Source organism: Haliotis cracherodii, unplaced genomic scaffold (assembly GCF_022045235.1).
Source record: "Haliotis cracherodii isolate W230 unplaced genomic scaffold, xgHalCrac1.p SCAF_6, whole genome shotgun sequence".
In the NCBI taxonomy this organism is placed as follows: Eukaryota; Metazoa; Mollusca; class Gastropoda; order Lepetellida; family Haliotidae; genus Haliotis; species Haliotis cracherodii.
In genome coordinates, this window is record NW_027266319.1 from 34,112,564 (window position 1) to 34,137,314 (window position 24,751).

The 24,751-nt window shown below is 39.4% G+C and overlaps 2 protein-coding genes and 1 pseudogene across 3 annotated transcripts in view; all 3 read right to left on the reverse strand.

Annotated features, from left to right (window-relative positions):
* LOC139445045 (uncharacterized) overlaps positions 1-2,088 on the reverse strand; it is a 29,483-nt gene extending 27,395 nt beyond the window's left edge. The window contains exon 1 of the mRNA XM_071226109.1: positions 2,029-2,088. The gene's annotated coding sequence lies outside the window, so the exon portion shown is untranslated. The remainder of the gene's footprint in view (positions 1-2,028) is intronic.
* A 4,975-nt stretch (positions 2,089-7,063) lies between these two features.
* LOC139446373 (uncharacterized) lies at positions 7,064-9,845 on the reverse strand (annotated as a pseudogene).
* A 2,058-nt stretch (positions 9,846-11,903) lies between these two features.
* LOC139445011 (uncharacterized) lies at positions 11,904-24,591 on the reverse strand. 2 transcript variants are annotated; one of them, XM_071226070.1, is made up of 2 exons: positions 24,506-24,591; positions 11,904-15,040 (listed from the first exon to the last, which is right to left on the reverse strand). In XM_071226070.1, the coding sequence occupies exon 2, from the start codon at positions 14,989-14,991 to the stop codon at positions 12,541-12,543; it is 2,451 nt and encodes an 816-aa protein (XP_071082171.1). In that variant the 5' UTR covers positions 14,992-15,040; positions 24,506-24,591; the 3' UTR covers positions 11,904-12,540. The 2 variants fall into 2 exon arrangements, with proteins under 2 accessions (XP_071082171.1, XP_071082172.1); XM_071226071.1 differs by lacking the exon at positions 24,506-24,591 and adding an exon at positions 17,550-17,625.
* Positions 24,592-24,751: the final 160 nt, after the last annotated feature.

Sequence of the window (24,751 nt, forward strand, 5' to 3'; positions counted from 1 at the left end):
GCTCGCTGTAAATGTGTTTGGCGATATCACGTTAAGAAATGTCCTGTCTTTTTATCATCGATATCTTCTTAAACGGCCCTGATTGGTCGATACAATGAAAATGGACTGATTGAATAACGTTGAACAAGTTATCAATTCCTTTCATGAAATCATGGAAAACAAAATGTGTTTTCTTCTTGGAGAAATGGGCATGATTTCAACTTGCCCTGTCATGCTGATTGTATGCTGATTATACATAACCATTAAAGGATCTCTTCTTCATGCAATGAAGTCAACATACAATTGTACTCCTAATATCAAGGTGCAACTTAGACTAAGGCTTAGACTCTGAAAATACATGATTTTAATAGAAACAATGCGTACAATGTGTGAAGCCCCTTTCTGGTATCCCCTGCCTTGATATTGCTTAAAACCATACTCACTAACTCACTCATTGATAGAAACAATTAACTCGTTATGAATTCAAAAGAAGTCCCAGTGAGATGGAAAATGTAGACTTGCTATAGCATTACAGTAAGACAAGGTAGATACAATATTTATGGATAACAATTTCTTTAATACTGTGAAAAGCGACATTTCGGTATAGATCCTTATACCGTTGTCAAGCAAGACTACAATGTCCCTCATTCAGTCTTGCTTGACAAAGGTATAAGGATCTATACTGAAACGTCGCTTTTCACAGTATTAAAGAAGTTGTTATCCATAAAATTGTGTCTATCTTGTCATCCGTCAATTTCTAAGTAATGCCTATCAAACAATTTAAGTACAATATATACTTAGAGGCATTAAAAAGGCAAACCAGTCAAAGTCATGCGACAGTGATAATATCACACATGACATAAAATAAAAAGATCATAAAACGTGAAATGGAGATCAATCTTGACAAAATGACGTTGTTTTTCTCAGATATTAATGCAAACCAATGACTGGAGAGCATCACAAATTGAGTGAGTGAGTATGGTTTTACGCCGCTTTTGGCAATATTCCAACCACATCACGGCGGGGGACACCAGAAATGGGCCCCATTGTACCCATGTCAGGAATCGAACCCGGGTCTTCGGCGCGACGAGCGAACGCTTTAAGCACCAGGCTACCCGACAGTTCTCATAAACCATCATGGGTACATGTTGCCAGTTGACTCTGTTCAGCCTTTAGCGACACAGCCAGGGACTTGTCTAATAATGTAAATAACCACAGTTCTATTTTGTTTATGGAAATTTCGGGACGAAATTTGAATAGAAAATGGGGGAAATGAGCAAGTTTTACAAATTTTATCACGTTAAATGCCAACTATTAAGAATTGGAAAATGGGAATATTACAAACTAACAGACCATGTTCCAGTATCTTAAACCTGCCAAAGGTCAAACCGACAATGCACATCGGACATTATGCGGGACCAGTGTCTCTCAAGGTGCTGATCAGTTGGAGTTGGCAAAGAGTAAGTCGTTAATACCACAGCACAGTAATCATCAATGCCTCAGTCAAACGAAATTATATCATTATGTCGAGATAGCGCCAGAATAGGTCTATAGCAACCCATGCTTCCGGTAAAATGCGACTATGCTTGGCGTAAGAGGCGACTAACGGGATCGGGTGGTCAGGCTCGCTCACTTGGTTGATGCATGTCAGTTGCGTGGATCGAGGCTCATGTTGTTAATCACTGGATTGTCTGGTCCAGACTCGATTATTTACAGACCGCCGTCATATAGCTGGAATATTGCCAAGAGCGGAGTTAAACAACAAATAACAAACGCAAAAACAATTTCATCGTCACTTTAATAAGTAAATGAGATTAGTAGCTAAAACAGGTATAAATACGGACGACAGACAGACACAAATGATGCTGTGGCCTGGTACAGCGAGCTGTTACTGTTTAATACTATTTCTCTATTGTTTTTGGCGGTCATAAGGGAATTACAATAATCAATCACGGAAGTTCACCTGTGACGTTTTGTATATAATACTAAAGCAAAATCTTAAAACAAACAAATGTCATCTGCTAAATCACGTATATGTGTAATACATACCTGTATCAGAAGGTCCGATTACGTTGAGTTTCTCACAGAGCTACAGCTAGACACTCACCAACCTACGCACATCCAGCTTATTCATAACTGCCTGTAACCAGTTGCGACTGGCTTATTATGCACCTTACCGGGGACCTCAAATTCGGGGAAATAGCGCGTGTACCTAGCGATGCGTGAAATATTTCCTAATTCGCTTCGCTCAAACGAACATAACGTATTTACCTTGTTCAACATACGCATCTCAAGGGTTATGCCTACCGCAGCTGACAAGCGAGCAGGTTTATTATTAATCGTAAATAAATACACTCGTCAGACGGGTAAAGTCTTTCAAGTCGAATCCACGAATCTGTCAAACCCGTTTTCCTTGGCTCAGTTTTGGGTCCCAACTGTAACTTTACCAGCGACTTCCCATATCACACCAAACACATCGTATCACTCGGATAAAAGATCTGCCATACGGCTCAACTTTGCCCATCGGCTAAACACTCAAATACTTTGTGTGCTCAAATTCTTGAGTCAATATTTACAAGCAAGATGTGAAATCTGCTCGCCTGTGTAATGCGAAGACTTCGAATGGTTCAACACAGTCAGAGAACACAACACTACACCTTCCTCACGCGACACCACATTCACTTGCAATGTACCAGGCATGCGTTCAGAAGCCCAGGCGCTTTCTGAGCACTTATTCAGTCCTATCAGCTCCAACAGGAAAAGAAAAAAGTAAATTTTACATCTGATAATGGTGAAGATTACAATGAAGTATTTTCACTACATAAGCTACATACTGCCTTAGGGCAAGCTCATGATACAGCAGCAGGCGCTGATAATATTCATTATCAGCTACTGAAACACTTGCCCGAATCATGCCTTGAAACTTTGCTGACTATCTTCGATGACGTTTGGACATCTGGGTCGTTTCCACCTTCATGGCATAAGCCATTGTTATACCAATCCCCAAACCTGGGCGGGATCATTCTGATCCATCAAATTACCGACCTATCTCTCTAACTAGCTGTGTTTGTAAAACGATGGAACGCATGGTAAATAATCATGGACTCGATTTAGAAAAAGCTTACGATACAACATTGAAACATGGTATTTTAAAAGATCTTCATGATTTTGGATTAAGAGGCCGTCTGCCTCATTTTATATCCCAGTTTTTAACAGACAGGCAATTTCAAGTCCGAGTGGGTACAACCCTGTCTGATCATTATAATCAGGATCAGGGTGTCCCACAAGGCAGTATTTTGTCTGTCACTTTATTCAGTATCAAAATGAACAGTTTGTCAAAAGTTTTAAATGATTCAGTTGATGTATCACTTTTGGTGGATGATTTTAACATATCTTGTCGTGGTAAAAATATGCACACAATGGAAAGGCAATTACAATTATGTCTTAATAAAATTCACAAGTGGTGTTTAGAAAACGGGTTTAAATTTTCAAAATCAAAAACTAATTGTATACATTTCTGCCGAAAATATAAGCCACGTAAGGACCTTGAACTATTTCTGAATGGCACTCCTATCAAAGTTGTTAAGGAGGCCAAGTTCTTGGGACTTATTTTTGATAACCACTTAACTTTCCTTCCACATATTAAATACCTTAAAGCTAAATGCCTGAAGGCACTCGATCTCTTGAAAGTTGTTTCTAATTCAAAGTGGGGAGGGGATCAAACAACCCTCTTACACTTATACAGGTCACTAATCCGTTCAAAACTTGATTATGGCTCCATCATCTATGGTGGAGCCTGCAACAGTAATTTACAAAAACTCGATACCATCCATCCACAGGGCCTGAGGCCTTGCCTTGGTGCCTTCAGGACGTCTCCAATTCACAGTCTGTATGTAGAAGCGGATGAACCTTCTCTTAAACAACGCCGTCTAAAATTATCTTTACAATATGTCACTAAATTATATTCTAATCAGTCCAATCCAGCTTTTAATTGCGTCTTTAATCCTCTTTACCAAGATATTTACAATAAAAAGTCATCTCTTGTTCTACCACTTGGAATCAGAATCCAGTCTGCCATGTTTGCTTCCAATATTAAACTGCAAGATATAGCTCCCACTCAACTGTTTTCAACACCTCCTTGGCAAATGGTACGGCCAGAGGTAGAGGTAACAAAATTAAAGAAATCTGATACTAACCAATTAATTTACCAACAAGAATACCATCAACTAAGAAACAATTATGACACTTATAAATCTATATTTACAGATGGATCCAAGGATGGTGGCGCAGTTGCTAGTGCCACTGTCATTGGATCCAGAACAATCTCTTCACGTTTACCTGATAACAGTTCAATATTCACTGCAGAAGCAAACGCCATTTTTACAGCACTTAAATATATCAGTAATCAATCTAAATATAAACAATTCATACTGTTTTTAGATTATCTTTCATGCCTTCAGGCAATTAAAAATATGTCATCAAAACATCCACTTTTAATCCAAATTCTTGAGTTATTTAATGATCTTGCTACTGGCCAATATGACATCGTCTTTTGTTGGTTACCAAGCCATGTTGGTATCAAAGGTAACACAATGGCCGATGCTGCTGCTAAAGCAGCGCTCAACAAATCTGTGACACCACTTCTGATCCCATACACTGATTTTAAACCCATGATTCGATCTTACATCCGAGATCTTATGCAAAAGAAGTGGGACGCCAAAGTAGGTATCAATAAATTACATGAAATTAAACCAAATATCGGTTATACCTTCTTGGGCTGTCAGTCCAGATTTGAAGAGGTCATTATGCGACGATGTTGTATTGGGCACAGCAGATATACTCATGAATATTTACTAAAAGGTGAGGATCCTCCATTTTTTATCCCTTGTGATGAAAGAATCACAGTCAAGCATGTCCTGCTTGACTGTGTTGATTTTTCCATCACAAGGGCTAAATATTTCAATGTAAGAACAATTAAGGACCTTTTTAATGATGTTAATTCTCGTTTAATATTATGTTTTTTTAAAGGAATTAGAACTTGTTCATAAATTTTGATGTGTTCAATGTATTGTTTTAAAAATTGGTAGTGCGAAATTCATAACTTAGATTGTTAGTGGCTGTACCCTTGAGGGGGGTTGAAGTAACGTAAAATTATTGTCCCCCTAAGATGGCATGTAAGTCCCATATCAATCGAAGTATTTTTCTGCACACTAGGCTTTTAAACGTAGTATCTTCGTTCTTTTAATCTAAGGCTTAACTGGTACACTGTCGCCAGTGTCTGAAGGGATGATATAAATCCTGCCGGGGTCCATGCAGGAAGCAAAAGTACTGAAAGTCCCCATGGTCCCCAGTATGGTGATCTCCCTTCAGTTGCTGACGATTTCTAGCCCATTTTTATATTGTGGTGTTCATTAATGCTTACTGCCTTTTAATATTCTCAACTAGTTTTAAATCAAGTCTGTGATATTCTAGTTATTCTACTGTCCTTCGTTGACAGCTTTTTATTCAGTTTAAATATATGTATCATAAATGTATCATAAATGTAACTTCTCGTCACGATATGGCTGAAATATTGCCCATGTGACGTTAAATAATAACTCACTCACTCACTCACTCTCCGCGGACGTTCGGGTGCAATCGAATGATGTGTCAACAGCCGCCGGCAGAGGGCTTGGTTTTCAAAATGGCGTCAAAGACTTATTTTAGCAATGTTGTTGAACATTGTGTATGTACAGTTGTATTGTTTTATTGAATAAAGATACAATAATCTTACCGTTATAGTTAGACGGTCACCGATTAGACAACACAACTTTATTTTATGGCATTATCGTGATATAAACTACGTCGGACCCAACTCATGTAATCCTACCGACTTATTTAACATAGGAAAATCAAAATATAGACTGTGATTGCGTTGATTCGCGGCTGATTGCGTACAGCTAACTGTCAGTGACACTTGACACTGAGTGAGATTTCTCAGTTCGATGGGCTCCAGATATCAGTTCGCTATATCCGTCAGTTCGCTGTACAGAGTTCGTTATGTACGTAAATGTTATATGGTAATATAGAGGAGATAGATCGTGGAATTTGTAACAGTTCGTTGTATCTGTTTGTATGCATGGTGTAAGATTCAACTAAATGGATCGGTGACTTGGTGGATTGTGTTCCCTTGTGCCCCGACGGCCATTCGTGACGTCACTACTTGCCCCTTTCCGTAACCTGCTTGTCCCGGATGAACACGAGTTGGTCACGAATGCTCCGACGGCATGGGACGTTGTCCAAATCAACCACTGGTAAAGTTGTCAGGGACAAAATCGATTATTTACAGGCCGCCTTGATATTGCTGGAATATTGTAGACTGCAGTACAAAAAGAACAAATCGCAATTTGTTTTGAATTTATTTAAGAGAAGGCAGACACCTATGAAAATATCTGAATTTACTTTTTCGACAGGTGAAGGTTTATATCGGGGTTTACCAAAAAAATCACATGAGTGTTTTCGGGACAAAACTGCAACTTCATACCAAATTTTATTATACATGTATCTTGTTCACAGACAGACGCATGAAAAGGATTTTTCTGTACTGAAATTAGCATGGGTTGCAAGGAAAAATACTCCGTGCTGCGAGGGGCTTCAAAATGCAGCTAAAACAATAGGGTTTTCCTGGTTTTAACAAGTGACAGTCCTCCAATAAATGTAATCACTACCGTGGTGGTATCAAACTTCACTGAGTGCGTGTATGTCAAACAAGTTGTTCCATGTCGATAATGTAATGTTCACAGGCCCCGCGGAGGCGCTAGAAAGTGCTCTCAGCGTGCGTTTCGTTGATTAGGAAATGTTCGGAGGAGCTCTCAAGCGGTCGCTGGTGCCTCGGCACCAAACAGCTTATTGAATGCACCTCTGGCTGCGGCAGGCAAACTCTTACCGTATTTAACCCATAATAAATTAATTTATGTTCTCATTCGCTTCGCTCAAACAAACATGAAATATTTACCATGTACAACATACGCAGCTTATGGGTTATGCCTACCGCAGTTCGAAATTAAAACGAAGGGTTAAATGTAAACACATTTAATACTGACTTTTACAAACCCAACAAAGACGACACAATTAATAATTCTGTTAAATTGTCTTTGACATAAACATGTGCTTTGTCAGAGGCCCAGCCGCCGTGTCTCTTGAACAGCCTGTCGGGTACCCCGGCCTTGGCGGCGGCTGTTGCTCCTTCCGACTGTATATCCGAATTTTGGAACATCTTCACCAATACATTTAAAAATTTCAAGAAATATTTCTCTTGCTCGAGTATATGACAGGGGCGTTTCTCCTTTCTGTTTTTGAAACAACTAATTTGACGAAATATGTATACTCCTCAGAATCTTGCTTAATATTGCAGCTGTCAAATATTGACCCAAAATGTTCACTGGACAAAGTTTGGACACAGAGTCCAAAATCAGCACATATCTACCACCTCTGTACAAGTCTGTCTTGCTTTTTTCAATGAAAATACGAACATGTGCATCATGAAAACATAGATCTGAACGTTTTATATGTACAACTTCAGAAATTCTGAAAACAAGAGTGCTCTGAGAGCACAACATCCCCCGCATGATTTTTTTCAAAATTAGTCGAAATGAAACGGGACTGCGATATGCGTATCATCAACATGTCGACATTTTGTGTGTAGAGTGTCAGGGATATTCTCTGGAAACTGTAGGAGGAGTTTATTTCACAAGCTTAGTACCCTCTCTCACAATAAGGCAAATGAAGCTCCGTAAAACAGGGGCAGTAACTCTGACAACATTAGTCGAAATGAAATGGAACTGCGATATGCGTATCATCAACATGTCGACATCTTGTGTGTAGAGTGTCAGGGATATTTTCTGGAAACTGTAGGAGGAGTTGATTTCACAAGCTTAGTACCCTCTCTAACAATAAGGCAAATGAAGCTCCGTAAAACAGGGGCAGTTACTCTGTCAAAATTAGTCGAAATGAAACGGGACTGCGATATGCGTATCATCAACATGTCGACATCTTGTGTGTAGAGCGTTAGGGATATTCTCTGGAAACTGTAGGAGGAGTTGATTTCATACGCTTAGTACCCTCTCTCACAATAAGGCAAATGAAGCTCCGTAAAACAGGGGCAGTAACTCTGTCAACATTAGTCGAAATGAAACGGGACTGCGATATGCGTATCATCAACATGTCGACATCTTGTGTGTAGAGTGTTAGGGATATTCTCTGGAAACTGTAGTAGGAGTTGATTTCACAAGCTTAGTACCCTCTCTAACAATAAGGCAAATGAAGCTCCGTAAAACAGGGGCAGTTATTCTGTCAAAATTAGTCAAAATGAAACGGGACTGCGATATGCGTATCATCAACATGTCGACATCTTGTGTGTAGAGTGTTAGGGATATTCTCTGGAAACTGTAGGAGGAGTTGATTTCATACGCTTAGTACCCTCTCTCACAATAAGGCAAATGAAGCTCCGTAAAACAGGGGCAGTAACTCTGTCAACATTAGTCGAAATGAAACGGGACTGCGATATGCGTATCATCAACATGTCGACATCTTGTGTGTATAGTGTCAGGGATATTCTCTGGAAACTGTAGGAGGAGTTGATTTCATACGCTTAGTACCCTCTCTCACAATAAGGCAAATGAAGCTCCGTAAAACAGGGGCAGTTACTCTGTCAAAATTAGTCAAAATGAAACGGGACTGCGATATGCGTATCATCAACATGTCGACATCTTGTGTGTAGAGTGTCAGGGATATTCTCTGGAAACTGTAGGAGGAGTTGATTTCATACGCTTAGTACCCTCTCTCACAATAAGGCAAATGAAGCTCCGTAAAACAGGGGCAGTTACTCTGTCAAAATTAGTCGAAATGAAACGGGACTGCGATATGCGTATCATCAACATGTCGACATCTTGTGTGTAGACTGTCAGGGGTAATCTCTGGAAACTGTAGGAGGAGTTGATTTCACAAGCTGAGTACCCTCTCTCACAATAAGGCAAATGAAGCTCCGTAAAACAGGGGCAGTTTCTCTGTCAAAATTAGTCGAAATGAAACGAGACTTCGATATGCGTATCATCAACATGTCGACATCTTGTGTGTAGACTGTCAGGGGTAATCTCTGGATACTGTAGGAGTTGATTTCACAAGCTTAGTACCCTCTCTCACAATTAGGCAAATGCAACTCCGTAAAACAGGGGCAGTAATTTGTCAAAATTAGTCGAAATGAAACAGGACTGCCATATGCGTATCATCATGTCGACATCTTGTGTGAAGAGTGTCAGGGATATTCTTTAGAAACTGTAGGAGGAGTTGATTTCACAAGCTTAGTACCCTCTGTGGGACGGATGGACGGACGGACGGACTGCGCCACGACATAATCCCCCTTCTGCCATTTCAGGGGATAAAAACTGCATACGAGAGAATTGACAAAGTCGGACATCTTAACTCGAACAGGGAACAACCTTCCTTTCCAAAAACACAAACAAGTTTCTTCATCATATCCGTATCAATTGGCTCTTTCTTCTGGACGGGATTACTATAATTTCTCAGGGCTGCTTCTCTGATATTTGTTATGAGTTCAGACTGCCATGGATCTGTTAAACCTGCTACTTGCTGTGCCCAATTGTGCCATAGATTGCTGCAACAGAATGCGATTTCTTACCTCCTTGGCTAAAAGAGGTGAGATATAAACCAACATGGAAAGATTTTGCTGGTAAACAAGGTACCTCTGGAAAATGGAAACTCCATTTTTTCCATAGAATATAATATATTTCTGGCATTTTTCCTGCTACACTTATCAAATCCTTAAGAACCAAGGAATCTTTCTCCTTCCAGATGCCGAGACCAAACATATCTGCAATATTAACATCAAATTGAATGAATTCTAATGGCCAGAACGTATCCGTTAAATGAATCGAACATAGTAGTTTTGCTTCCAACTTCAACAGTAGTACTGCCTGTAAGTTGTAGCATATCTGCAACAAAAGGTCTTGGGTTATCACCATCAAACAAGACATGCCCAAATGACGCAGAGGGCCACATAGGTTCAACCATAGTTGCAGAAGCCTTGTTACTCAGAACGAATTTGATTTTTTTTAAAAAAACAGATGTACAGGTGGTACAGCCCAGTTGTTGTCTCTTTGCTACTGTTGTGTAAACGCATCGACTGCCTCGGCACCGGGAACCCAAGATCTGGAATTGAATCCTACCAACTTTGTATTAATTAGATTTGCGAATCTGTCCACTGAATGTGGTCCCATCTTGCATCCAGAATCCTGAAAATTGTATTTGTAACTCTCCAATCATCTGAATCTTCAAATCTGGTTAAAGCATAGGCTTTCTCATTTTCTGACCTTGGGATCCAACTGAACTTCAATAAAATATTGTGCATACTAGCTGTATACTGACATGGCTAGTTTCAGTAAATTCGTTTTAAAACTACCAGATGTTGCGACATGACATGTTGCGACATGACATGTTGCTATCTGTAAACCATTTTACGGTCTTATTGCGCAGTGTATTTGAAAATGCAATCAAAGTTAATTCCACAGCTTTCATCTCTCTCCGTGTTGAACTGCGTTTAGCATGATCCAAATCCCGGCTGTATTGACAACGTAATCAGTATTTTGTATGTAACCAGCACAGCCCAAATCACTGGCATCTGAAAATACTAAAGTCAATGGAGTCCGGCAGTTCAGGGGGGAAACATTGTCCCTCCAAAACATAAGTTCATAGATGCACTCAGGATTATCTAACCTAATCATTCTGTCCCAGGATACTGACCTCTGAATTTCTGTGCATCTGTCTAGTCAATAGCTGTAGATGTCCCCCATGACTGGAGAGGGAGATATGACCTTCCCTGTCAAACTAGCAAAGCTTCGTGCTGTAAAACATGCAAGGAACCCTGCGAATCTATTCCTGACGACCTGTTAAGATTCCGGGGTAGAATGGTCTTCAGCAACACATGCTTGCGGTAAAAGGTGACAATGCTTGTCGTAAAAGGCGACTAACAGGATCGAGTGGTAAGGCTCGCTGACTTGGTTGATGCATGTCATGATTATTTACAGACCGCCGTCATATAGCTGAGTGTGGCGTTAAAAAACAAACAAACAAACAATGTTCAGGGAAAACTTTTCAGGAAGACATGTAAGTGTCTTACAAAATGAATCAGGGACGTTTTTTATTTTGATGGGATTAGGCGACCTGTTCTCGTCACGTAGCTTTGAGGCTCTTTTTTTTGCTCTATTTTCTACTTGAATAGGTCACTGGTCCTAAGTTTAGTGATCCTCATTCCATAAGCGTTTTATTTTTAATAAGTTCATTCCACTCCTTCCATCACACATTCTATGAAAGGTTTCACTTGATTTTCTGACTTATTTAAATGCCGCCTTTCCGTACATGTTCCTGCAAATTGTTTGAGTGGCGGGTGCTACCAGCTTGGCAGGACATGCTTCCTCTTATTGTGAACACCTGGTGTCATCTTCAATTTTCGGTTACATGTCGCTATGGCTAGGTCAGCAAAGGTGACTCAGACTAGTTTCAAACGCTTCGTAACTCCCTCGGATGAAGGGGTGGGGGTGGGTGGTTGGGGGTGGGGGAGGGGTGTACTGTTAATAATCCTTTGAAGGATGTATCCTCTGTATAATCTTATCTTTGTTTGTTGTCTAACGCCACAATCAGCAATATTCCAGTTTATGACGGCGGTCTGGATCAGTCTCAGTTGCTAAAGACCTATTTTAACCCGGATCTTCACGGGTCAGCTGTTTCGTGAGAGAAATTAAAGGACAAAGATTGCTGTGTTCAAACATTCACTGACTTTACTTTTTGTCAGGACATCCAGTATGACCAGATAACAAGTTCTGCAAAAACGGAGGCCAAATTACTGTTTTTCATAACTGTTGTTTGTTCTCCAGCTGGAATCCAGATTCATAGTTCATATTCCATGAAATATAAGTATCTACTTTATAAATAGCAAATTCATGTATCTTCAAAACGGCATGACAGTGTGACATATCACTACAGCTGATATCATAGGAAACAAAACAAACATAGCAATAATAAAGTGTTTTTCTAAAGAGCCAGTTCCAGACGTATGGCGTATGCTCTAAGTGCTACAACGAGACATATTCATGACTGACAAACATTGTCAATAATATTTTCTGAACAGGTATGTTTGAGTTCTGGCTTGAAACAGTCTAGTGATGCAGAAATCTTGATGTGAACGGCTGAAAGTCCCAGAGAGCCGGATCTGTATTGTTGAATGCTCTGTGGCCAAAATATTTCAGTTTTGGTTTGGTGATATTTTAAAGCTTCAAATTTTCTGATCAGAAGATAACACTATCAGACAAGCACACTGGGTCAGCTGAAAGGAGGCAGTCGTAAGTCAAACAAAGTACTTTGAAACGGATTCTAGACTCTGTAGAGGTAACAAGTAAAGCTCTTCTTGGGGGCACCGGAGACAGTTTTATTTTGAACTTTTTGTATTGTCTAGTTCTTTGAATGGTCTACTCCCATCTGTTTTGATATAGATTGCCTGAATTCATTCTATCATTCAAAAGACGTTTGGAGACGACACATCTTTAGGCTGAGTCTTTTACCAGCTGTGACGAAGGTTCTGAAGTGACTGAACAGATGCACAACCTCCATCTTGGCGATGAATGATGAATGGCTGGACATGGTTTCTTTCAGTATGTTGAACGCAGCTTGGGCATCCTTCTTGGACGTCAGTTGAATCTCCTCCCTTGCTTGCTCTACTGTTGTGAACACTTTGTCAGTAACTGCAGGTTGTCCATGTATTTCTTTCAGGTAATTGCATGCCAGTAATTTTTCAGTTACTAGTTTAAGGTCATCCCCAAATCTTCTAGAAAGTCGTTCTTTTGGATATGGAACAAAGGAATCGTTGTTGGTTGTGATCTTGGCATCCCTGTATGCCAGTACAAAGATTATCTCATTCCTCTTAAAAAGTTGATAAAAACCATCCTCTCCAAGTTTCAGGTACCTGTCTCTCACAACTTGACGATATTTCCCCCCTCCCTTTGTGAGACGTGACCAGTAACTTGCCAGGATATCAAAGCTGTTATTGCAAAGAAGGTATCTGAACACAAACTCAGCAGAAATGCGGATTTGTGAGCATGCATCTCTGGTAGAATTCCCAAAACCCTCCTTGACGTGAATGAGATAGGTCTTCTCCTGAGTGTAGTAGAGGATGTCATACAACTCTATGTTCTTCTGGCCGAAAACAAAGATCCTGTCCCCAAGGAGATATCCCGAAGTGTTGTCAGAGACCAGTTGATCATACAGGATGTAACCTTCATTGTAGTGTTCTTCGGCCTGTTGGCAAAGCATCTTGTAGAAAAGTTGCCTGGCTCTCTCCTCAAAGCTTATACTAGGCTTCTCCATATAGTCATCCATCTTTACATCTTCAAATGTGTTTTGCCCAGCCTTCATGTTAAAGTCATCCAGGTTTGAGTCTTTATGCAAAATTTGCTTCATCCACCTTAAAAACAATCCCCCTTCAAATGTTTGTTGTCGTGTGGGCATCTTCTCTTCATCACTAACGCAAGTCCATGGCAACGAAAGGATATTTTCACTCAGGCGGTTGTGCAGCTCAACTTGGCTGAACTGGTCTTCTAGATTCACCATGTACTCGTTCTCAATCTTCAGCCATTTTCCACAGTAGCAGAACATGGACAAGCCTTGCGCTGTTGAACAATGGCCTTCCAAAAACGTCAGCAAGGGGAATCTTTTCTTCCTAATTTTATCTTTGTCAGAACTGAAAAACTCCACAAACAGCCTGTCAATAACCTGATCATATTCAGATGAGTCTGTCGCATCTCTAACTACTTGCATTAGCTCATCAAGTCTTGGTGGATCATTGTCCCATGCTTTCAACCGCCGAAGTCTGGGTCTGTGTGGTGTCTTCATCTTGAGGATAAATTTGTTTGCATCATTCCATTCGTCCAGATTACGATGGGACAACCGTAGATTAAGACTCTGTTCTGGGTTTTTGAGATGAGAGGTTAGTCTCTCTTTCAACGCTGTATTCATTTTTTCCACTGTTTTCAATTTCTTTTCTACCTTCACTTGACTAAATACAGCAAAATTGACGTCATCAGTCTCAACCTTATTGTCTGGGTATGTTTTGGATCGCCTACCTCTTGTGATATGAGAAAGACGATAAAGCATGATGGCTATATCTTTCAGACTCATTTGACGAGATATTTTGATATAGGTATCTCCTACAATCATAGATACCTTGCATGGCGTGCCTCTCTTAGTTTGAAAACTATTCAACGAATAGAGGGAAGCGTCGTTTTTGAGTGGCATCTTGATTGATGTTGTAATTTGACCCAGATAATCCCAGAAGGTGATCATTGTTCCTTCATCAGGTCGGTAGGATAGTGCTGATGATGAGGTGGGCCCACTGATATGTTTGGAGGATAAGGACTTCAAATTGAATTTCAAAACACGTCTGGCACATTTAATTGGGAATTCTTCATCGCATACATGTTCTTTTAGGAGTGAATGGTTTCGTCCAGATGTTAGTGCAAATATTTCCGGGAAATAGACAGAGGAATCTGACCCAGAAGAGTAGATATGTCTAACAAGAAATAGAATAATATCTATGTGCATATCTGAATGTAAACGTTGGTCTATACCATCTTCACTGGCAAAGAATGTACCAACTGTTTGTAACAGCTTAGACGGGGGACTGGTTCGGCTGACATAGAAGATCTTCATCAAAAACTTTCCTGGAAGGCGTTGAAGTGTGCCAGATACAGATGAAGAAACAACCTTTTCTTCAACAGGATTTCGGGATACTTTCGTCATGATGGCATTAATGAACGTTTCAGCCTCCTCAGTGCTTTCTTCTTTTGAAGAATAATTTCTGCCACTGAGCTTGAGTTTGGTGATTCTCATGGCAGGCATTTTCGTTTTGGCCTCATTGGCAAGCTCCCCCCCTTCACTTTCTTGTGATACTTGTGAATCAAGGCTCATTGTTCCTGTGGTACTGGGGTATGTTCATGTACTTTGTCTTTGCATTTACCTGAAACAGACATGGTCAGTATCAGTAGAAATGTTGCAAGGCATTATGCTTATAATCAACAAAACATGTCATACATCTTTTGAAACCTTCTTGTGTTTATCTACAATAAGGACCACCTATCATCCACATGAATAAAAAGCATTCTAGACGTTTTGGGTTAACCAATAAATGGATATGTGTCTATGTCATTTGAAGAGTACATTGGAAAAAATGTCACATTGCCGCTCTGTTGTGGCATCTTCGAGTAAAACGGGTTTGTTTGTTTGTTTGTTTGTTTGTTTGTTTGTTTGTTTGTTGTTTAACGCACTCAACATTATTCCAGGGAAATGACAGTGGTCTGTAAATAATTGAGTCTGGACCAGGCAAGCCAGTGATTAATATCATGAGCATCGATCCATGCAATTGGGATCAATGTTATGTTTCAACCAAGTCAGTGAGTCTGACCACCAGATCCCGTTAGTCTCCTCCTCCGACAAGCATAGTCGCCTTTTACGGCAAGTATGGGTTGCTGAAAATCTATTCTAACCCGGATCTTCATGGGTCAGTGAAACAGGTGCAGCAAGCCCTCCCCCCTTATTCAGTGACATAACAATTGAAGGGTGACGATGGCCTAACCTAGCTATTTTGCATAAATGACCCAACTACCAAACATTTGGTGAAACCATTTTATGAAAGGCCTCATATTTTCAAACATGACAAGACAAAATATTTCAGTAACAAGGTCATCGGCCCATAATACATACATAATACATTAATATAGCATGATAAAAATGCTAGAGATAAATACACACAATTATATATACACATATATGTATACATACAACATGTACATATAATATACATATATATATGTTTCATTCATGACAAACATGACAAAAAGGTATTAGGTATTTCTTAATTTGTAGCTGTTTGCTAAGTAAAAACACATATTATTAAGGACAAGATTATCATTTGTTAGCATTAGCTGTGTGAATTATATTACAGATGGACATTCAGTGTAATATGGCAAGAGATACTTTCTTCATATAGTGGCATATCCTTCACATGTCAACGTCACATGGTATTCCTCTTCAATATATTTAAAGTTTTTGGACAAACAGAAATTGCAAAATCGTTTATTATGGGGAGTGTAATTGTGTCTTCCAAGTTTACAATTAAACAGAAATTATTTCATCTGCCACACTCCCCAAGTACTCTAATATTAGGTGTATTCTCATATTCCCGACACAAGGGAGTTAACTGACTATTAAAGTCCAGTTTCCACCCTTGCCAAACTAGGCAGGAATTATGTAGTTATATTTTGACTGGACTAACGAGTATATGCATTGTCCAATCAAAATATTGTAACAAAATCGACATCTGGTTAGTAAACTGCAGATATAAGTCGATTGCAGGATTTGAAAAACATGTGTACCGCAAACTCTGTGTCAACAGATATTTTCCAAATCTTTTTAAAAAAATCATATTTTTAATCAAGGGGCTCACGTGATTTGATGCACTTTGCAAAGTAAGACCCGCTTTATTACAAGACAGATTTTGATTATTGATCAGATTATCTTGACTGGCGCCGCCATTTTGTTTGAAACAAATGCAAGTGATATGACAGGTGCAATCTGATTGGTCAATAGGAGGGACATAGAAGGTACCAGAAAACCTAGTTTGGCAAGGTTGGAAACTTGACTTTTACAGTCAGTTAATTCCCTCGCCTAGGGAAGATGGTGTATTCTTAGGGAGACGAAGATACCATTTACAGAAGGATATTTTGTTTCGATACTTTCAATTAATTTGATGTACACTGTTCCCAAAACTTGAGCTCCATAACATAAGATCAGAATGACACCACGGTCAAATATTTTAAAGGCAACTTGAAGGACAGGTACCCATTTTTCTTTAGGTAGTAGTTGATGAATCCGATTGATTTGTTTGCTTGAGCTGAAGGCCTTACTCCACAACCACTTGGTGATGAAAACAGTTCTTAAATATTTATAAAAATTCACAACTTCTATTTTTCCTTTGAAATACCATTTTTCATAACTTTTCAATATTCCAACTCACCGAAACACGATAATTTTAGTTTTGTTTAGATTAACTTCCATTTTAGTGGATACACAAAAATGTTCAAGAATATTTTTTTCCTTTTATAGCTACAGCTACAGCTGTAAGGCACTGTTCGCAACAAAGGATACATCGTCTGTACTAAGGAATATGTGACTTTAAATATTAACTCACTCACTCACTCACAAGGAATATGCCTTGACCAGCATTTTTTCCCAACATCACTCATCACTTCGGGCTTTGGTTGCTGGTTTTTATAATGTATTGTTGAATCATAGGTTATTCTTTTTTAATTGTTCACGCAGCTAGTTTTACTTCTAAACTGTGATAGTCTAGTTATTTATACTGTCCGTTGATGACAGGTTTTTATTCGTCTAAATTTATTAATTATAATGTTCTCGTCACTATATGGCTGAAATACTGCCGATGTGACGTTAAATTTTAACTCACTCACTCATCACTTTGGGCTTTCCTCCTTCATTCAGCTGACACGCAGTGATATAACTGGAATACTGTACTCACTCACTCCCAACATCACTACAAGGGAAATAATCAGAAAGACAATCCTCCATTCCAACACATGACAAGTTAGAGTACAATAAGTGCTTGTAATTGTAGAAAGTTCCAATTTATTCCCAAACCATTTCGGCTTCTTAAAAGAATGTTGTGGTTTACTCTGTCCAAAGCCTTCAAAACGTCAATAAAGATGCAGTAAAATCTTCCCTTGGTCTTTGAGATGTACTTGTGTAAAGTAGCTTTAAGACTAAATATTGGTCTGTTGTGGAATATTCTGGTCTAAAACCTGCCTATGTTTACTTAATACATTCTTATTGTCACCCCAGGACTGGAGGCGTTGGTCCAGAGTGGAAGTCAATATGTTACATATAGTGTCAATTCCCCTGTAAATTATTTGGTTCATCCACATTACCTCCCTTGAATACGGTACATATTATGCTCTTTCCCCACTCCTCAAGAAAAACTGCAGTGTGAAGGATTCTGTTGAAAATTCTGTTAAAGATAGGTGCAGTTTAATGTCTCAATGATTTCACAAACTCACTTACAATACTGCCAGACCCTGGTGACTTACTTTTAATTAAATTGTGCAAAAACATAAGGACTTCCTCATCAGTGAATGGCATTTAAATCATCACATATCATCATATCTGTGTTAGATAAATCTGGATCCGCATCATGTATATCAGTTACTCTGAGAGTTATAACACAATCAATGTGTTTCTCAATACTGAGAACATTTTGAAAATGTACAAGCCACTGGTCTGGGGTAACAACATTTAATATTCCTGAGGCACATCTACATTTTTAAAATGTTTTCCAAAAAAACTTGGGGTTGTGTCTCTCAGTAACCAGCTTATTCCCTTGTTTCTCATAATTTTCTTTATTAGAAGAGAATTAAGACTTACACAATCTATGCAGAACTCAATGTCCTCTCCATAGTCTTGGTGAGCTCTTAAAGCTGCCGGGGTGGTCAGGTAGCCTAGTGGTTAACACGTTCGCTCGTCATGCCAAAGACCCGGGTTTGATTCCCGACATGGGTACAATGTGAGAAGCCCATTTCTGATGTCCCCTGCCGTGATATTGCTGGAATATTGCTAAAAGCGGCGTAAAACCATACTCACTCACTCACTCTTAAAGCTGCAAAGTTTCTTTGTTTAATAGTCACCACTCTTCATCCCACAATGGAGGCTGCTTTGTTGTCATAATGTAACTACTAGACTTAAAAACCCTCATAGTGATTGCTACATTTCTGTCATTCCCCTGATCGTGTTATCTATATCCCCTGCACTCAGAGACACAAGTTCTTCATACTTTGCGAAAAATAGTTCTTCGAAATTGTTTAGTTGGTTTGGTTTGTTGTTAATTGTTTAACGCCGCACTCAGCAATATTCCAGCTATATGACGGCTGTCTGTAAATGATTGAGTCTGGACCAGACAATCCAGTGATTAATATCATGAGCATCAATCCACGCAATCGGGATCGATGACATGCATCATCCAAGTCAGCAAGTCTGACCTACCGATCCCCTTAGTCGCCTTTAACGACAAGCATAGTTGCCTTTTACAGCAAGCATGGGTTGCTGAAGATCTATTCTACCCCGGAATCTTCACGGGTCGGAAATTGTTTAGAAACTGTTGTTGATTATCCTCATTCCACTCATACATACTCCACTGTGTACTGTCATGGTTTACATGATTAACTGTAGAAATATCATTGAGATTTCGTGTATCTGAGGTCATGTGTTGTTTTTTTAAATAGAACAATGGGAAATGGGTTGATTCATCTCTATGATGAATCCCCGAATCAGCAAAGTGAGTAAACAGCCAGAACCAGCACTAATGTTATCCACTCCACAGTATCACCGAAGAGCCTGCCATTCAATGTGTGTATGCCTTAAGCAGGGGTGAGAATCTTCTGCAGATCCGAGAATGTCTGCGAATTTTAGTGACCACAAATTTGATAAAATCTCATTGCTTCCCCCTTAACACCCCCAAATTATGGACCACGCTCCATTTCAAAGATTTGGTTGGTTTGTTGTTTAACACTGCACTCAATAATATTCAAGCTATATGACGGCGGTCTGTTAATAATCAAGTCTGGACCAGACAATCCAGTGATTGACATCATGAGCATTGATCCACGCAAGGACGTTGCAAAGATAATATCCATTCTCATCCCTGCATAAGTACAACAGAGGTCTGCAAGCTTTAAACTATATGAGCTTTGAAAGTGAGTAAACAGCCCCGAATTAGCAATATAGAGAATCACAAGTGTTTTTTTATATCAAATATATCAACACGAGTTGATAAAAGTGGAAAAATTCCGAGGCTTGCCGAGGATTTTTGCCACTTTCATCAAGTGTTGATATATTTGATATCAAAAGACACGAGTGTGAGATTTTATTTATCATCCAACATCATTCTTCCAACTTTTTCCATTTGTAGACAATAATTAGCAGTGTCTTCAGTGTAAAAAGTACTGCTAACAGCTTCAGTAGCAGAGCCATTAGTGATGTCATTTGAATGTGACGTCATGGTAACCAGTGACGTCACAATGGTCTGCAAAGCATTTTGATGTTATTTCATTGCAACGATATCTACAGTGTAGATATCGCTTGATCTCATCCAAGCTATATCTCCTGTGGGAGCCAGTTTTGGATGATAAAATCAAATCCACTACACTTTGTCCATTGTAACACAAGTAAACTGACCAGCAGTATCCCGGGGTATCACTGAATTAAAGGGGCACTGATCTAACGCAATTCCCCGGACTGGTTGTTGCCTTTGTTATTGTTTTTTCCCCCGTGAGTACCCGGATGATACCCAACGCAACTGAGCGTGACCAGAGACTGGGCTACCGTCTGCAAGGACAGCTAAATAAACTTGGAAGCTGGAGGCAATATTTGTTTTACGAATTTTTGCATAAACACTGATTGGTTAACTGTGATCTATAAAGATTTCGACAAAGGGCGCATGTTAATTAATTTCTTCAGCCTAAACAAACAGAAAAAAAGAACAGCGGAGCTCATCGGATGTCGTCATTTGGAAATACCCCAGATGGTTATAGTTTGATACTAAAAAAAGTATCCATGCAGTGAAAGCATTTTCGGATTTCGGCTTGCGTCGATAATACGATTACTACTCCCTTGTTGTCATCCACTTTTTCTCGTATAACCCTACACTTGTGTATTTGTCGTCATTCACTTGATGCTCAGTTAATGAATTTATTACAGGTACAATTAGTGGTAGCACCACTTAGATTACCCGACAAAGGTTCCCATTTGGCATTTATTGTGTCTGGGGTAATTATTCAATCTAAATCCAGGTTTGAAGTGAGATGAAATGTGTGTTATGTAATATGCACGTGGCAGCCCAGGAAGAGGTGAATGATCAGTTGATTTACTTTTTTTTGTATATCAACAGATCGTTCCTAGTCATCAAAGGATTAACAGAAAATACGTTGATTGATTAATCACTGTTATCTTGCACAGTGGATATGTCAAAAGGGAGTGTTTACACGTCTAAGTTTACTAAAACAAAGGGAATACACTCATATCATGGCGTGAAGTGTCTATGTAAAAACAACATACTTTGTTCAAAGGGTTACCTAATAATATGGTGATTGATTGCTCATTGTTATCTATCACAATGGATTTTTTAGGAACCGTGGGAATATTTAGGAATAGTTGTCACGTGGGCTTTCTCAGCCGACCCTTGAGACTTGACACCTATATGAAACACCTGAAACAATCTAGGTGATCAGTTGAGAAACGAACACGGGTTATAATATCCCGAAACGATATATATGTTTTAAAAAAATTGATTGTTACAGAGACACGTGACATCGAATAAGTTTCTTTGTACAGCTGCAGACGAGTGGGATATTGTTCCTTTGTGTGGATATTCACGGATACATTCCTCGAACAAGGAAGCTGCCTAAAATTTATACACATAAAGTTGGTAGGTTGTAATTATGGTATTTGCATTTTTTTTCCTTCATTCGCTGTAGCATTGAACCGATTCGTTCTTGTTCCTTTACGTCTTGGTTGGGACATTTTTCAGACTGACTAAAATTGATTAAGACAATCAAAAGGGCATAAAAACATCACAACAGATTATTATGTAGGATTAGAAACTAAACAACATAGAAATGTACTTTACAACGTAACATTTTCAGTCTCTTGGTGATGACATTGAACATCAAAAGGTTTGGAATTCGTTATCATAATAATACAGATGGAATGTTTTTTCAGTCACTTTGTAAAATAACTGAATATTTAGGCGTTTAATAAATTTGAAAATGTTACACATTTTGACCCGAAAAAAATATACACACTATAAAAAAGCAATGATTGGGTGAAATAATTACTTTGTGTTGCAAGTCAAAATAGTGTAAACGAAAATCGCAAAATTACCAAGCAAGTGACTTATCAAAATTTCGTCACCATTACCGATGCTACCCACAAATATACCTACATTTCCTTATTATCTCGAAATCTGTATTTCATTTTGTTGATCAATGTGACCATACGCCCTTATTACTACCCATAAAAGTGACTAATGCGCTTACGAATGGCGCAGCAGAGGTCGCGAACTAGTCTAGATTTCTGCTATACATCCGGGTACTCACTGGGATAAAACAATAACAAAGGCAACAACCAGTCCCGGGGAATTGCGTTAGATCAGTGCCCCTTTAAGAGCTTGCCATTCAATGTGTGTATGCTACACGTACAACAGAAGTATGCAAGCTATAAATCATATTTCTTATGCGTTTTGTTATCTTTGTTGATTTGGGGATATTAAAATTATCACTCGGATAATCAGAATTGTCAACAGCATATCTAATACTAGTACAGTAAACTACGGTTATAACGAACTCAAATGGACTATTATTTTTAGTTCGTTATAACCGTAGTTCGTTATAAGCATGTATACAGCATAATAACAGCAAATCGTCGGGACTAAAAAGTAAGTTCGTTATATCCGCCAGTTCGTTATAAGCGTGTTCGTTATAACCGTAGTTTACTGTATTATCACTGGGTATGTCATCAAGGCTATCTTTCATTCTCGCAGTAAAGTCTCCCGGCACAGTTATGTGAAATCACATTGTTTCGGAACAAAAGTTTCACATAATGTCATACTCACTGAGGAAGTCTTTAAAATGCAGATCAGATGTGAATTTATATAATCCTTCTATATTGCATGAAAGTTTGCTCAGCTGTGTTTGGCCTAGGCCGTCTCCTCATGACTCGTTGTTGTAGGCCGGTGTAGTGGTTGGAGTGATCTCCCTTGTATTCCCACTTCCGGCTCCAAAAAGTAAACACGTGGGTTCACGATGAGGCACATCTCACTGCAAGCGGGTTCTCTTCGTTGTGCAGCTGTTGTCATAGTAGATCGACTGTTACTAACTGACACACATATTACAGTATGGTTCCTTCGATCGTGTTGATAAACCTTTCCACAGACGATTAATCAGTTGTGCTAAATCTTCTTTGCATTCGTAGTTCTCTGCAATATTCCAATCAATGACGGCGGTCTGAAAATAATCGAATCTGGACCAGACTATCCAGTGAGTGACATCAGAGACCATATAATATATAATAATCTATTATGTGGTCTCTGGTGACATCATTAGCATCGATCCACGCAATTAGGATACGATGACATGCACCAACCAAATCAGCAAGCCTGACTACTTGATCCCGTTAGTCGCCTCTTACGACAAGCATAGCCGCCCTTTACGGCAGTATGGGTTGGTGAAGACCTATTCTACCCCGGATCTTCACGTTGGTATAATGCTAGGAGATCCTCCGTGACTCGCCCTTGTCCTTCTTTCGATTTACGGAGCACATCATTCCTGTCTTTTGTTATTACAATCACAATCGCAGGTGGATTCTTCTTTTTACTGTAAATATTGTGTGCCCTCGTTATATGATTTTCGTCATCTCGAGTTGCGTCTTCATAATTCACGCACCAGACGTTCGGATTCATCCCAGTGTTTTCCTAGTTCGCCGTTTAGCTCAGGTAACACAAGATTATTTCGCCAAGATGAAGACTGGAAATGCTCAAGCTGATCTTCCACGGTGTGTACGGGGGTTGTACGGGCGGAAGTCTTTCCCATTACAGGACTCACTGGAATTTGTTATCGCTATCGTGCCTGAATCAGACTGTGGAAATATTTGCTGACGTGTCGTCGGACCGGGGTTTGACTCGACCGAGCCACTCATAATATAAGTAGTATAAATAACAGCAGATTTAGGCTCAAAGTTAATGATACACGCCTTATTTTACGATAACTCCATGTAGGCACTTTTGATTTGTGTGGTTGTTTAAATGTTTCTATTTTGACCGTATTGTTCAACACTGATTCCCATTGTGAGAATTCAAATTCACACGTCTCCACGGTAGGATTACCCAGCTTTTCGAACATGATATCGTGCAGAGTGAGTGAGTTTGGTTTCATGCCTCTTTGAACAGTATTCCACGGCGTGTCAGCTTGATTTGGGAGGGAACCAGGCAGCCATTAAGTAACGTTTTAGGCAGTGTTCAAGAAAGGGTTTGATTTTATATTTAATGTTTAAATTGTAAGAAATAATTTTTGCTTGATGTACAACAATTTTGAAAAAAAGGAAACAATATTTGAACTGTTATCTTGTTCCTTTCTTGCGTTACGTTAGTTGCATGGTCCTGTGGTCTCGGCCATCATACTCTGTCGCCAACGCGATCTGAACAGAACATGACCTAGATTACAGCGGAGGCAGGCGGCGTGGGACCGCAGTGCAGTATTTAACTCACTGCATGTCAGTATTGCAGCGAGACAACTTCTCGTAACCAGTCGCACAATGTGCACTCAAGGGCGAAGTCTGAGTTAAACCTTGATAACAGATGACATACCTCTTATTTCTGCTAAGGCCTCATCACTGACATCAGATAACTTGTGAAACGTCTATTCTGTTATGAGTTGATAGTTATTCTGATTCAGAGAAACAGTTGGCGTTCGTTGTTGTTTTCCGAGGTATAACCATATATATAAACCACGTGACGCATCTTGTCCAATAGAAATGCCTAAACACAAGTGCAGATCCCGGCCTACAGTTGTTGCTGTGTTCAAACGTGGCGTTGGGGCAGCTGTGAGATCCC

Coding starts and splice junctions, on each gene's coding strand:
- LOC139445011 (XM_071226070.1), bottom strand. CDS start 14,991: ATGAGCCTTGATTCACAAGTATCACAAGAAAGTGAAGGGGGGGAGCTT.